This window comes from Martes martes, assembly GCF_963455335.1.
Source record: "Martes martes genome assembly, chromosome: 8".
In the NCBI taxonomy this organism is placed as follows: domain Eukaryota; kingdom Metazoa; phylum Chordata; class Mammalia; order Carnivora; family Mustelidae; genus Martes; species Martes martes.
In genome coordinates this window covers 38,952,289-38,966,226 of record NC_137895.1, presented here as the reverse complement: position 1 = coordinate 38,966,226, position 13,938 = coordinate 38,952,289, and the positions used below count along the sequence as shown (strand labels likewise).

The window sequence follows — 13,938 nt, the reverse complement described above, 5'->3', positions numbered from 1 at the left end:
TGGAAATAAGCCAAATCAAAGCTATTTGACTGGCAATAATTTCTGGCAAAAGAAATGAGATTCTTTCCAGTTTAAGCTACTCATGTTAAGTAAAAATTATTAAGCAATGAAAAAAAATTATTAAGCAATGTACAAATGTTAGACACTTAAAAAGAATCACAGGTTTCATTATACCTAAATCAAAATTACTCAGAAATGAAAATTAAAACAGAAGCAGTAGCAAATATATTAAGTTTACCTGAGACCGTTTCACTTTCTTACACTCAATTGTTGCTTATTTTGGTCTTCTTACCTTTTTCTACTACTAGTAGATATTATGGCCCATACTAAAAATTAAAAATTGAGTTTTATTTATATGTAATAGTATTAAAATTAGAGCTCCTCTTAATCAATGTTTTATTTTAGATGGAATAACCAAAACTTCCAACCAAACACTTCAAACTTTAACATACAAATAGAGGAAATCGACGGTTTTGTGTGTATAGATCTACATAGATGGTGCAGGCATGTATATTCTGGAATCAGGCTGTTTGAGTTCAAATCATGACTCTGCTAATGACTAACATGCCTTATTCCCTAGTGAAATTATTCTACCTCTTGAATCCCACACTTCTCTCATCTACAAAATGAAAGTAAACATTGTATCTGTTGTACCTACCTTTTAAGATAATTGTGAGAATTGAATGAGATCGCTCTATGTAAAACACCTGAGACATTATAAGCACTTCATAAGGTTTACCACTATTCTATGATTATTAGCGCATGTATGACCATATCTTCTGTAACCTTTATGACGTCACCAGGGAAAGAGGAAGCTAAGAGCCCAAGCATCTCCATTAAACAACTTCTCCTATCTAATTCTGATTTTCCTCCTATACACGTACATACATACTCAAACACATTTTTTGGTAAAAGTATTACTCATAGTGTAGAAGACTTGGTATTGTCTGAGTGTTCTGCAACCTCCCAAAAATTGTATGTTGAAATCCTCATGTTCAATGTGGTAGTATTAGGAGATAGAGCTTAGAGGTGTTTCAGAGGGTCTTAGGTCACAAACACAGAGTCCTCATGGATGGAATTAGTGGTCTGATAAAGCAATCTGAGAGAGCTCCTTGGCCCCTTCCTTACCACCATAAGGACAGAGCAAGAAGTCTGCAACCATGAAGATGGCCTTCACCAAAATCTGACCTTGGTGGCTCTCTGATCTCTAATTGCCAGCCTCCAGAACCATGAGAAAAGTAATTTGTTTACACCCTCCCTTTCTATGGTGTTTTGTTATGGCAGTCCAAACTGACTAATAAAGGTAGTATACTTATATTTTCAATGTTCAAATACATAAGGGGATATGATTCTTAGTTTCTATTTTGCTTAATTTCATCAGTTCCATATAAATTCATGGTATGCACAGTTTTCAAAGACAGCAGGGTATAACAGAATAAGTCATGATCAAACAGACATTACTATACTCCTGCCTACAATGTAATTTCTTAACAGCACAATATTAAGGTTTCTTGTTTTTCAACAAGCTGTTTGAAACAGTTCTACTTAGTTAAGCCATGGTCAGACAGATATTACAGTCACATCTATAATATGTTGTAAGTTAAAACTTAAGGAGTCTTACCTTTTATATCTGCCCGAAACTGTTCTAGATGGGTCCTGTAAAGCAATAATAATGACATCAATTTCGGTGTATGTGCAAGAACACAATTCCACATTACATAAAACAGTTAATAAATGATTTTGAAAGAAATTAATTTGGAACAAATATCACTGCTTTAAAAACTTGACAATGCTGGTCAAACAAAATAAGAGTCTACATCTGATTTCTCAGACAAAACCAACCAGCTTTTAAAATTGTATTTTTAATTTAGAAGATTTTTAAAACTCAGAAAATTGAAAAAGGAAGCATTATTTATCAACCAATCAGCTTAAATCACTTTGGAAGTCACTGAGCATTTAAAAACACAATTAGAATACACACACACACACACACACACACACACACACGATACAGATACATATACATATATAATGTATCTCCCTCTTCTGCTTTTTTATACCCTCAATTAAAAAAAGACTCACCTCAAATACATATAATGATTAATGCTTATTTTAAAAGACAGCTAAAAATTAAAAGAAAGAAAGTATTCTTTATGCTGATTGTATGCTATTCAAAAGAAAGGCTGTTGTAAATTAACATTAACCACTGGGATGGGGAAATTATTACCTTGCAATTAACCAGGCATTTTTCTGTTCAATCTTTTTTTTTTTTTTTTAAGATTTTATTTATTTATTTGAGAGGGAGTGAGTGTGCGCACCTGGGAGCACTGGGAGGAGCACCGGAGGAGGGGAAGGAAGGTGGAAGAATCTCAGACAGACAGTGCTGGGCTTGATCCCTCCACCCTGATCATGACCTGAGCTGAAACCAAGAGTCAGACACTTAACCAAGTGAGCAACTCAGGCACACCATTCAATCTTTGTTTTTTTTTAAGATTTGATTTATTCACTTGAGAGAGAGAGAGACATCAAGAGACAGCATAAGCGGGTAGGAGAGAGAGAAGCAGGCTCCCTGATGAACAGAGATCCCGATGCAGGGCTCAATCCCAAGACCCTAGTAACATGACCCCTAAGCAACTGAGCCACCCAGGTGCCCCAACCCCTTTCAATCTTTTAATACCCCGGGCTCTCCAAATATTTTTTGCAGTTTCATTTTAATAAAACCTGTCAAAATGAAATGATGAGTCTTTTTAAAAACTGATCATTCTCTTCTTCTAGTTATCATTTAAAGTATTCAAGACTCTACAGTTAAAGAATGTCCCATGTTAAAATCAGAGAATCCACCCCTTTTATAAATAAGATAACCAGATTCCAGATTAAAACAGCAAATACTGATTGCATGGTGCAATAAAGGACTCATCAATGTAGAGGAAACAGTATAGTAAACCACATGGTTTAGAGTAAGATTAGATCCAAGTTCCAACCAGACAGGCTTCAGTAGCTGTGAAGCAATGGTAAGTTATTTAACTTCTATCAGTTTCAGTTTCCTCATCTCTAAAATAGGAGTAACAATGTCTATGTTATTGGATTATTGTGGGGATTAAAGGACATAAGTGAGTAAAAAAAGTCCTTTACAATAGGCTTACAATTTAAATTTTGAAGCGAAGATTTTTTTTTTTAACTGGGATACAGAATAATCTTTACCAATTTTTCTATGTGGAATTTTAATAAATCTGTTTCAATTGTTCCAAGTCAGTACATACCCATTACAACAGTCTAACCAACTTACTTAAATAAAAGTTTATCTCATTTTTTCATGTCTGGTATATATCTTATTTTCTGGAAGATGGGGATTCCCGGGGCACCTGGGTGGCTCAGTGGGTTAAAGCCTCTGCCTACAGCTCAGGTCATGATCCCAGGGTCCTGGGATCGAGCCCCGCATCAGGCTCTCTGCTCAGCAGGGAGCCTGCTTCCCTTCCTCTCTCTCTGCCCGCCTCTCGGCCTACTTGTGATCTCTGCCTGTCAAATAAATAAATAAATAAAATCTTTAAAAAAAAAAAAAAAAAAGATGGGGATTCCCACCTTTGATAACTTTTTTGTCCCAAACCCCAGCTCAAATAGTATGGAATAAATATATATGGGCAATGTATGAAAATAGCCTCTCTAGTAACCTGCCACTAGAGAAAAATACCACTTTGGAATTAAGCAGTTGCAAAAAGTAACCAGGTGACAGATAGGATGCTAGAAGTGTCCGTATGTATGGGCTTGACCCCTAAACAGATTACCTTTGAGGAAGTTATGCTTTGACAGCTGGTTTAAAGACATTTTAAATCTCCCCACCCTGACATCAGCTGTTCTTACAGAAGGGAGTAACAAAGCCTACCAAGTAAATGTGAAAGAATTTATCAGCCTGTATTAAAGTGGCAGTACCTAAAGATAAGGCAGGTGAATCTTTGTACTTTATACATCAAACATGTAAACAAATTGTTTACAAAAATATTTCTTAAAATCAACAAAAAATAAACTTTGTAAAACCTAGCTTTTCAGTTATTTTTAAAACCACAATAACTAGATTAAAATGTCTAATCACTTGCTGAAAAAGCATTTGACAAAGTAAAGCATTCTTTCCTGATCAAAACTCTTCAAAGTGTAGGGATAGAGGGCACATACCTCAATATCATCAAAGCCATCTATGAAACACCCACCGCAAATATCATTCTCAATGAAGAAAAACTGAGAGCTTTTCCACTAAGGTCAGGAACACGGCAGGGATGTCCATTATCACCACCGCTATTCAACATAGTATTAGAAGTCCTAGCCTCAACAATCAGAAGACAAAAAGAAATAAAAGGCATCCAAATCGGCAAAGAAGAAATCAAACTATCACTCTTTGCAGATGATATGATACTTTATGTGGAAAACCCAAAAGACCACTCCAAATCTGCTAGAACTTGTACAGGAATTCAGTAAAGTGTCAGGATATAAAATGAATGCACAGAAATCAGTTGCATTTCTCTACACCAACAACAAGACTGAAGAAAGAGAAATTAAGGAGTCAATCCCATTTACAATTGAACCCAAAACTATAAGATACCTAGGAATAAACCTAACCAAGGAGGCAAACAATCTCAGAAAACTATAAAGCACTCATGAAAGAAATTGAGGAAGACACAAAGAAATGGAAAAATGTTCCATGTTCATGGATTGGAAGAACAAATATTGTGAAAATGTCTATGCTACCTAAAGCAATCTACACATTTAATGCAATCCCTATCAAAATCCCACCCATTTTTTTTAAAAGAAATGGAAAAAATAATCCTAAAACTTATGTAGAACCAGAAAAGACCTCGAATAGCTTGAGGAATATTGAAAAGGAAAGCCAAAGTTGGTGGCATCACAATTCCAGACTTCAAGCTCTATTACAAAGCTGTCATCATCAAGACAGTATGGTACTGGCACAAAAACAGACACATAGATCAATGGAACAGAAGAGATAGCCCAGAAACAGATTCTCACATCTATGGTCAACTAATCTTTGACAAAGCAGGAAAGAATGACCAATGGAAAAAAGGCAGTCTCTTCAATAAATGGTGTTGGGAAAGTTGGACGGCCACTTGCAGAAAAATGAAACTGGACCATTTCCTTACACCACACACAAAAATAAACTCAAAATGGATGAAGGACTTCAATGTGAGAAAGAAATCCATCATTATCCTTGAGGAGAACACAGGCAGCAATCTCTTCGACCTCAGCCGCAGCAACTTCTTCCTAGGAACATCACCAAAGGCAAGGGAAGCAAGGGCAAAAATGAACTATTGGGACTTCACCAAGATTAAAAGCTTTTGCACAGCAAAGGAAACAGTTAACAAAACCAAAAGACAACTGACAGAATGGGAGAAGATATTTGCAAATGACCTATCAGATAAAGGGCTGGTATCCAAAATCTACAAAGAGTTTATCAAACTCAACACCCAAAGAACAAATAATCCAATCAAGAAATGGGCAGAGGACATGAACGGACATTTCTGCAAAGAAGACATCCAGATGGCCAACAGACACATGAAAAAGTGCTCCACATCACTCGGCATCAGGGAAATACAAATCAAAACCACAATGAGATATCACCTCACACCAGTCAGAATGGCTAAAATTAACAAGTCAGGAAATGACAGATGCTGGCGAGGATGCGGAGAAAGGGGAACCCTCCTACACTGTTGGTGGGAAGGCAAGCTGGTGCAGCCACTCTGGAAAACAGCATGGAGGTTCTTTAAAAAGCTGAAAGTAGAACTACCCTATGACCCAGCAATTGCACTACTGGGTATTTACCCTAAAGATACAAATGCAGTGATCCGAAGGGGCACGTGCACCCGAATGTTTATAGCAGCAATGTCTACAATAGCCAGACTATGGAAAGAACCTAGATGTCCATCGACAGATGAATGGATAAAGAAGATGTGGTATATATGTACAATGGAATACTATGCAGCCATCAAAGGAAATGAAATCTTGTCATTTGTGATGACCTGGGTGGAACTAGAGGGTATTATGCTAAGCAAAATAAAGAAGATGTGGTATATATACACAATGGAATACTATGCACCCATCAAAAGAAATGAAATCTTGCCATTTGGGACGACGTGGATGGAACTAGAGGGTATCATGCTTAGTGAAATAAGTCAATAGGAGAAAGACAACTATCATATGCTCTCCCTGATAAGAGAAGGGGAGATGCAATGTGGGGGGTTTGGGGATAGGAAAAGAATAAATGAAACAAGATGGGATTGGGAGGGAGACAAACCATAAGAGACTCTTAATCTCACAAAACAAACTGAGGGTTGCCGGGGAGAGGTGGGTAGGGGAGAGTGGTAGGGTTATAGACACTGGGGAGGGTATGTGCTATGGTGAGTGCTGTGAAGTGTGTAAACCTGGCGATTCACAGACCTGTACCCCTGGGGTACAGGGGTATTATGTTAATAAAAAAATAAAAAATTAATTTAAAAAATGTCTAATCACTTATTATTTAGAAAAAGCAGAAATTCTAGGCGTATGTGTATCCAAAATACATTTTATTGAATGCAGATGATGATTTCATATGAAACTTTTACCTCTAAATTTTCACAAACAGTACTCAACTAACATTTTATAAAGGCTGTCATATAAATTTCCCTGATCTTATTCTACATGAACTAAACAAAGACATAACATTAAATGATGTCCGTCTAAATATGCATTAGAAAAAATGTTAATGCCATAGATTCCAAAACAACGCTCTCTCTGTTTGGATATAACTGAAATATTTTAAAACATGACATCAGCTTGATTGCCCAGACTACCTTTTCCTGAAAGGAGTAATAACCAGAATTGCTGAACGAGAACAGCCTTTACTGGATTTACTGATTTGTGGGTTACTGAGAACACTGATTGAAATGATATGAACATTGCAATAAATAATATTTATGAAGCTTAACACAGGAATTTTCTTGAATATGGTAAATTTTGATTAATACAGAGTTAGAGCAGAATTTTTAAAAATATAGAAATATGAAATGAAGGCTGTTTTCAGCAACACTAAACTATAGTGGCATTATACTAATTTTATACTTTGACCCAATTATAAATGACTTAAAGTCAATATCAGAGAAGTTTCTAGTTGAATGTACTAATAGGAAGTTATATAAGTTTTCCATATTTCTTGCAGCTTTTTAAAAAAACAATTAGTCACTTAAAACATATCTCAATCAAGTTTCACACAGTATTTTCTATATAGCTAGTATAGAAATCGGTAAAATAAGAATTCTGATCAAATCATTCCATGTTTATATCCAAGATGTGTAAACAATTAGAATTTAAGCTTATTTCTATATAACCACTGTTTCAATAGTGAAGATTCTGAAGCAGACAGAAGACACTTAAGCTTATTCTTTATTAGTAGATTTAAATGGGGTATTTTATTAGATTATATATTTTGTAGCTAAATGTTATTTTGCAGTAATTCTAGTAATCAAATTACATTCCTTTAACAATGGAATGTTCCCCAAACTGGACAGACTATATTAGTATGAGAACTAGTACCAGAAGAAATTGGGAGGAGTGGTAGTAGTCTGCTTCTCATGTGCATTTAATATGGTCAATTACAGATGGAGTTTAAAGAGATTTCTAACCTCTATCCAAAGAGAAAAAACTGAGCATTTCTTGAATGAGAAATATTAGACAGAAAAAGCAAAATCAACCTCTATACTGCAGCAAGAGTCTCCTACAATTTTAAGAAGGAAAATGCTTGATGTTTTTACACATTAATACACAAATATAAACTTCACCTCAGATTTTTTAACAAGAAATCTCTGTATTTCTGTGGCAATAAAGACTTCCAAACAAAGGATGACAACTCAGTAATTATGATACCTGTTAAAGTTGGCAACTGCATTCTAAATGGGGGTGGGAGGTAAAAGAAATACCAGTATCACTGAAACCACTTAGAAGAACTACAACTGCTAAGAGTGACACTGGTCTTAAAAGTTTCAAAGACTATGTAATTAGACCTTCCAATAACCCCAAAGCCTGTTATACAACTGATTTAAATATGCTTTGCCTGAAATAATCTCCCTTGCAATGAGATAGTTTATATTACTAAAGGGAGGGGTAAAGACCAAAATGTTGGCAAGACACAAACTGTTTTGTGTAAGTTTAAATAAAACATGCTGCTTCAGTCAAGCTTAGAATGGTCAATGAGGAAATCCCATGAATTGTCTTTACAGGTGCAGTGGCAGATCAGAACTAAAGTATAAACAAATATAAAAGCATATGTGAAATAAGATCAGAGAAAATCAAGACCAGCTAAATATAGCAAAATAATACTGAAGTTATTCAAACAAACTAATTACTGACAAAGCCATAGCCCTCAATAAAATTAGGGCATTACATGCTAACTGGCCCTCAGGACTAACTTACAGGACTTATACTGGTACACATAATGTAGCAAGATATACTGTCGAAGATGAATTCAGAACAAAATATCTGCAATGTGTAACTGATAAAAACAGCTAAGAAAATGAAAAACAAAACAAGAACTTTATAAAATTAACAAAGATTTTAAAAGGAAAAACTCATCATTCCCCTTCCTTTCTGAATGATTCAGTCCTAAAACCATTAGGTGGGGCAGAGCTAGATGGAGAGGAAACATAGTGGCCCAAACCAGTGTATCAGAGTACTAGAGCCCTATATGAAGAAGAGCTGCCTGGCACAGAGAATCAGAGTCTAAGCAATCTGAAGAGAATATCCATACAGCAGGGGAACTTTGCTTAGACTGAGAAATCAGACCCAGAGCAGAAATGAGGGTGTCTACAGAGCAGGAAGGGGAAGGCAGACTATCAGTCCTGAGACAATGTCAGAAGCGAGCCCCATATACAGAACATCAAGAGGCCCAAGCAGGGTGTGAGGGTCATCCACCCAGGAGCACAGAGAACAGGTGGCAGAGAACAGAGTTTTAGAGCCCCAGAAGAGTACAAAAGCAGCATGGCATAGGAAGTTCGCAGCACTTGCAGAGAGCCTCTCTACAGAGAGATGAACAGGGATGATATGCCAGAGCCAAAACACGATGAAGAGAGTGTCCACATTGAATGGTATTCTGGTCTGAAGGTGTCAAAACCCAATCAGGTTGATGATGGGTCTCCATGGAGAAGCAAATCAGCATGAGGTCTCAGAATCTGAACATGAACAAAGACCCTAGGAAGGGCAGCCTATCATAAGATGACAGAAGCTAAGCGGTATAAGGAATCCCGGGGGGGGGGGGTGCGTTGTGATCCAGTGTGGGGAGTCACAATTCAAGCAGGGTATGTAGGGCATCCTACAGCCTTGCATAGGATGCCCAAGCCTGAAGAGGGTCAACAAGTGTTCATGCACAAAGAAAGCCACCAAGGGATGTCAGAACCCACTTGTGATGAGGAGGGTATAAATATGGGGAAGGAGTGGCAATGGGAGATAAGTTACATAAAAGGGGATTGAACAAATAAGAAAACATTAAGGATAACGGGAAACAAGTTTCTCAATGTCACAAAAGGGAGTTACAACTACTAGAATAAAACCCTATAGTATTAGATTAGATTGGAACTTATCAGTATAAATTAGTTTCAGTATCTACACAGATGTAGGCAGGTGGGCAGACAGAAGACTGATATGTATATATACAGATATACATATATTCTGTAGGTCTAAACACAGAGACGGACCAGGAATGGTGCCATTTCAGTATCAAGAACAAACCTACAGCCCAGATCGTGGCTTCAAAGTACTTTCTAGTGAAAGGAATCGGAGCTCCTTAGCTTCTCAAAGAAATGGCTGCTTCCAATGACTGTGTAGGAAAGTTAAAAATGAGCCTGTTAACATCATATTATGCCAAGAAGTATTCCAAGAATGATGGAGATGTGGCAAAGGATACAAAAGCTCGAAAAAGTTTCCACTGGCAAAATCTAAGATAATGTGAACATCAAAATAAATAATAACGGTGTGGTAGGCAGAATAATGACCCTCAAAAATGTCTATGTCCTAATTCCTATAACCTTCAAACATATTAGGTTATCCAACAAAGGGAAATAAAGGTTGCTAATCAACAACCTTAAATAGGGAGATTATCCTAGATTGTCTGACAGGCTCAATGTAATCACAAGATTCATTAAAAGTGGAAGACAGAGGCAGAAGAAGGTCAGAGGGAGATATGATTAAGAAGAAAGGTCAGAAGGACAAGCTGCAGGCAGTACTCAACCTACGGCTGCAGGCTTTGATGGAAGAAGGAGGGCCATAATCCAAAGAATGTGGGTAGTCACTGAGAAAGAGCTAACAAGGTAAGAAAATGGATTCTCCCCTAAGGCCTCCAAAAAGGAATGTAGTCCTGTTTTCCCCTTTGAAGCCTTTGATTTTAGTCCTTGATTTTGGCCAATTAGAACCGTGCTGGACTACCAAATTACAAAACTGTAAAATGATAAGTTTGTGCTGTTTTTAAGACAACAAATTTGTAGTAATTTGTTACAGGAGCAACAGTTAACTATTAGATTGTAACAGGGTACACAACCCATCAGATAAAATAGGTAACAGTGAGTCAATACAGATATACAGATATAAAGGCAGGAAGATGATAAATAAAGTTCGATGGAGATTAAGATATCTACATGGTTCAAAGCACTTACCCACAAAATACTTTTTCTTTTTCTGTTAAAGGACTCATTTGATCATCAGTTCCACAAAATACTTATTAAGAAAGGGAAAGTGAAGCCTGAAAAAAAACTACCTTAATCACATGACCAGAGTGACCAGCAGCCATGAGGGGACAAATTACAATTATGTGTGAACTGATAGGCTACATAACGAGAAGAATATAGCATCAATTCTGTGATATTCCTGGCACAGATCTATCACCTGAATCTAGAAGTAAATAGCAGGTAACCCAAACTGAAGGTATATCATAAAGTAACTGCCCTGTAACCCTACAATCTTTTATTATTTTTAAAGATTTTATTCATTCATTTGAGAGAAAGAGAGAAAGCACAAGCACGGGGAGAGGCAGGGAGAGAGGAAGAAGCAGACTCCCCGCTGAGCAGGGACCCCCCCCCCCCAATGAGGCAATCGATCCCAGGACCTTGGGATCATGACCTGAGCTGAAGACAGACGCTTAACCATCTGAGCCACCCAGGCGCCCACCCTATAATCTTTTAAAGTGGGAAGATTAAGAAATTTATTTTTTTAAAGATTGATTGATTTGACTGATTTGACAGAGAGAAAGAGCACAAGCAGGGAGAGTGGCAGGCAGAGGGAGAAGCAGGCTCCCGCCAAGCAGGGAGCCCAATGTGGGGCTCCATCCCAGGGTCCTGGGATCATGACCTGAGCCAAAGGCAGACATTTAACCAACTGAGCCACCTAGGCCCCCATGATAAGACACTTAAAGAGAGACTATTTCAGATTACAGGAAACTAAAAGGATAACAGCAACTAAATGCAACACCTGATTTTGAATGAGATCCTTCTGCTATACTTTGGAATATCACTGGGATAACTGGTGAAACCTGAATAAGGTCTAAGTATTAGATGGTAAGAATGTGTTATTTTTAATTTTCTATTTTTAAGAGCCATGTTGTTGTTATGTAGGCGACTCTGTTTGTAGAAAATACTCAGTAAAGGAAAGAAAGGCTCTTTCCTTTCTCTCTGGCAGCCATCAGCTCAAAGGTAAGCCAAGATGGGCAAAATTGTTCCTACCAACTCAGGAGTCCATTCAGGAACTATGGAGGAAGAAGTAGTCCACTATAATGCCCTTTATTCTCAGGGTCCACTGCTGGCAGTACCACCAGCTCTCTGCACTCCATGGGGCCCCTGCTCAACCTGGCCCAATAAAGCAGACAGACTAGGGTACAATGCCAAGCAAAGTTACGTCATATTTAGGATTCGTGCACAATGTGGTAGCCACAAATGCTCAGTGCCTACAGGTACGACCTATGGCAAGCTTGTCCACCATGGTGTTAACCAGCTCAAGTTTGCCAGAAGCCTTCAGTCTGTTGCAGAGGAGTGAGCTGGACACCACTGTGGGCATCTGAAAGTCCTAGAAATTCTTACTTGGTTGGCAAAGATTCCATATACAAATTGAGGTTATCCTCATTGATCCATTCTATAAAGCTAGCAAAAGAAATCCTGACACCCAGTGGATCACACCACCAGTCCACAAGCACAGCGAGACACAAAGGCTGACATCTGCAGGCCACAAGAATGTGGCCTTGGAAAGGGTCACAAGTCTCACCACACTAATGGTGGTTCTCACTGTGCAGCATGGGGTAACTCCACCATTACTGCTAATATAAGTAATGTTTGTAAAATTAAAAGCGTTCTTTGTCAAAATTAGTTGTCTACAGAATGTTCCATGAATGCACTGTCAAATTATGAAAGTTAAAGTGCAATAACGTTTGAAGACTAAAAGTGAGGGTGAGGGTATATCTTGTTTCTTACAAGAGAAACGCTTTTATCTTTGCTCTACCTTATTAGAGTGTTTATACATCAGTGTTTAAAATGCTATTTGGTATAACAGGTATAATACAAATTCTGTAAAAGTGGAATGCAGAAGTTAGCCACATAGATTTGCTGGTGCATGTAATGAAACCTACAGCTTCACTGTAGGCTGATGTTCACTGTACATCATCCGAGATGATGTAATGCTCTGCTGGTTTATTCTCAAATGGCTGTTTTTAAGGGTTTGGTAGGAACATTTTTTTTTTTAATTTTAATTTTTTATTATTTATTTGTTTTTTTTTAATTTTTAATTTTAATTTTTTTAATTTTAATTTTTTGTTATTTATTTGTTTGTTTGTTTGAGAGAGAGAGAGCACTGTGGGGGGGGAGGGGTCAGAGGGAGAAGCAGATTCCCCGCAGAGGTGCCTGGTGCTACTTGAATATACCAAAGTGGTATGACCAAGAATTAAAATTTTAATTCTTAATAAATTTTTTAAAAGATTTTATTTATTTATTTGACAGAGATCACAAGTAGGCAGAGAGGCAGGCAAAGGGGTGGGGAGGGAAGCAGGCTCCCTGCTGAGCAGAGAGCCCGATGACAGGCTCCATCCCAGGACCCTGAGATAACATGATGAGTCGAAGGCAGAGGTTAATCCACTGAGCCACCCAGGTGCCCCCTTAATAAATTTATTCTTAATAAAAATACTGTATTGTCTCTATTTCAATAAATTAAGCCTCTATCTTCACCTGGAATACACCCAGATTTAACTTCAATTTTGTTAAACAAAGGATACAAAGATGTTTTAGACTATGAATAGTCACACAGATACTGAGAGAAACATGGCTTATTAGCTTACACCATGTCATAATAGGGTAGGTACTTCTAGTAACAGCAACTTAGATACAAAGAACAGATAAACTTGTATCACTTCATCATTCTTCAGATCAGTGTATCTGCCTCAAAGAGCAGATGACAAAGAAGCTTTTGCACCTGCATTTCCAAACCACTTCAAAAATATCTGCCTCTTTCAAATGCCTTATCATAACCTTACAAAGTAATAGTTTATATTTAATTTTTTTCATTAGTAAAATGGGGAGATATTCGACCTGCTCAGAAACTCCTTTTAAAGTGATATATAATAAAATGCATTTAAAAATTCAAAACTAGAGGCACCTGGCTGCCTCAGTCAGAAGGCATACAACTCTTGATCTCAGGGTCACATGTTTGAGCCCCAAACTGGGTACAGAGGTTACTTAAATAATTATTTTCTTGACATCAAAAATGAACTCTGAGAAGATGACAGAGTAGTTTATGATCTCAATCATCAAATTAACATAAGATTAGATTATATCACAATCATTCCCAAATTCCAATTTAAATTAAACAATTCTGGAGGAGTCAAGATGGCAGAGAAGTAGCAGGCTGAGACTACATCAGGTAGCAGGAGATCAGCTAGAT

At 37.4% G+C, this 13,938-nt stretch overlaps 1 protein-coding gene and 1 pseudogene across 2 annotated transcripts in view; one reads left to right on the top strand and one right to left on the bottom strand.

The window, feature by feature from the left end:
* The window catches only part of PAWR (pro-apoptotic WT1 regulator), a 119,179-nt gene that overhangs the window by 29,125 nt on the left and 76,116 nt on the right, over positions 1–13,938 (bottom strand). Inside the window, exon 3 of the mRNA XM_080811429.1 lies at positions 1,622–1,656. Coding sequence (XP_080667555.1) covers positions 1,622–1,656 — 35 coding nt within the window. The remainder of the gene's footprint in view (positions 1–1,621; positions 1,657–13,938) is intronic.
* Positions 11,789–12,375, top strand: LOC308347994 (large ribosomal subunit protein eL15-like; annotated as a pseudogene). The gene has a single exon. The product of its transcript is annotated as a large ribosomal subunit protein eL15-like (transcript).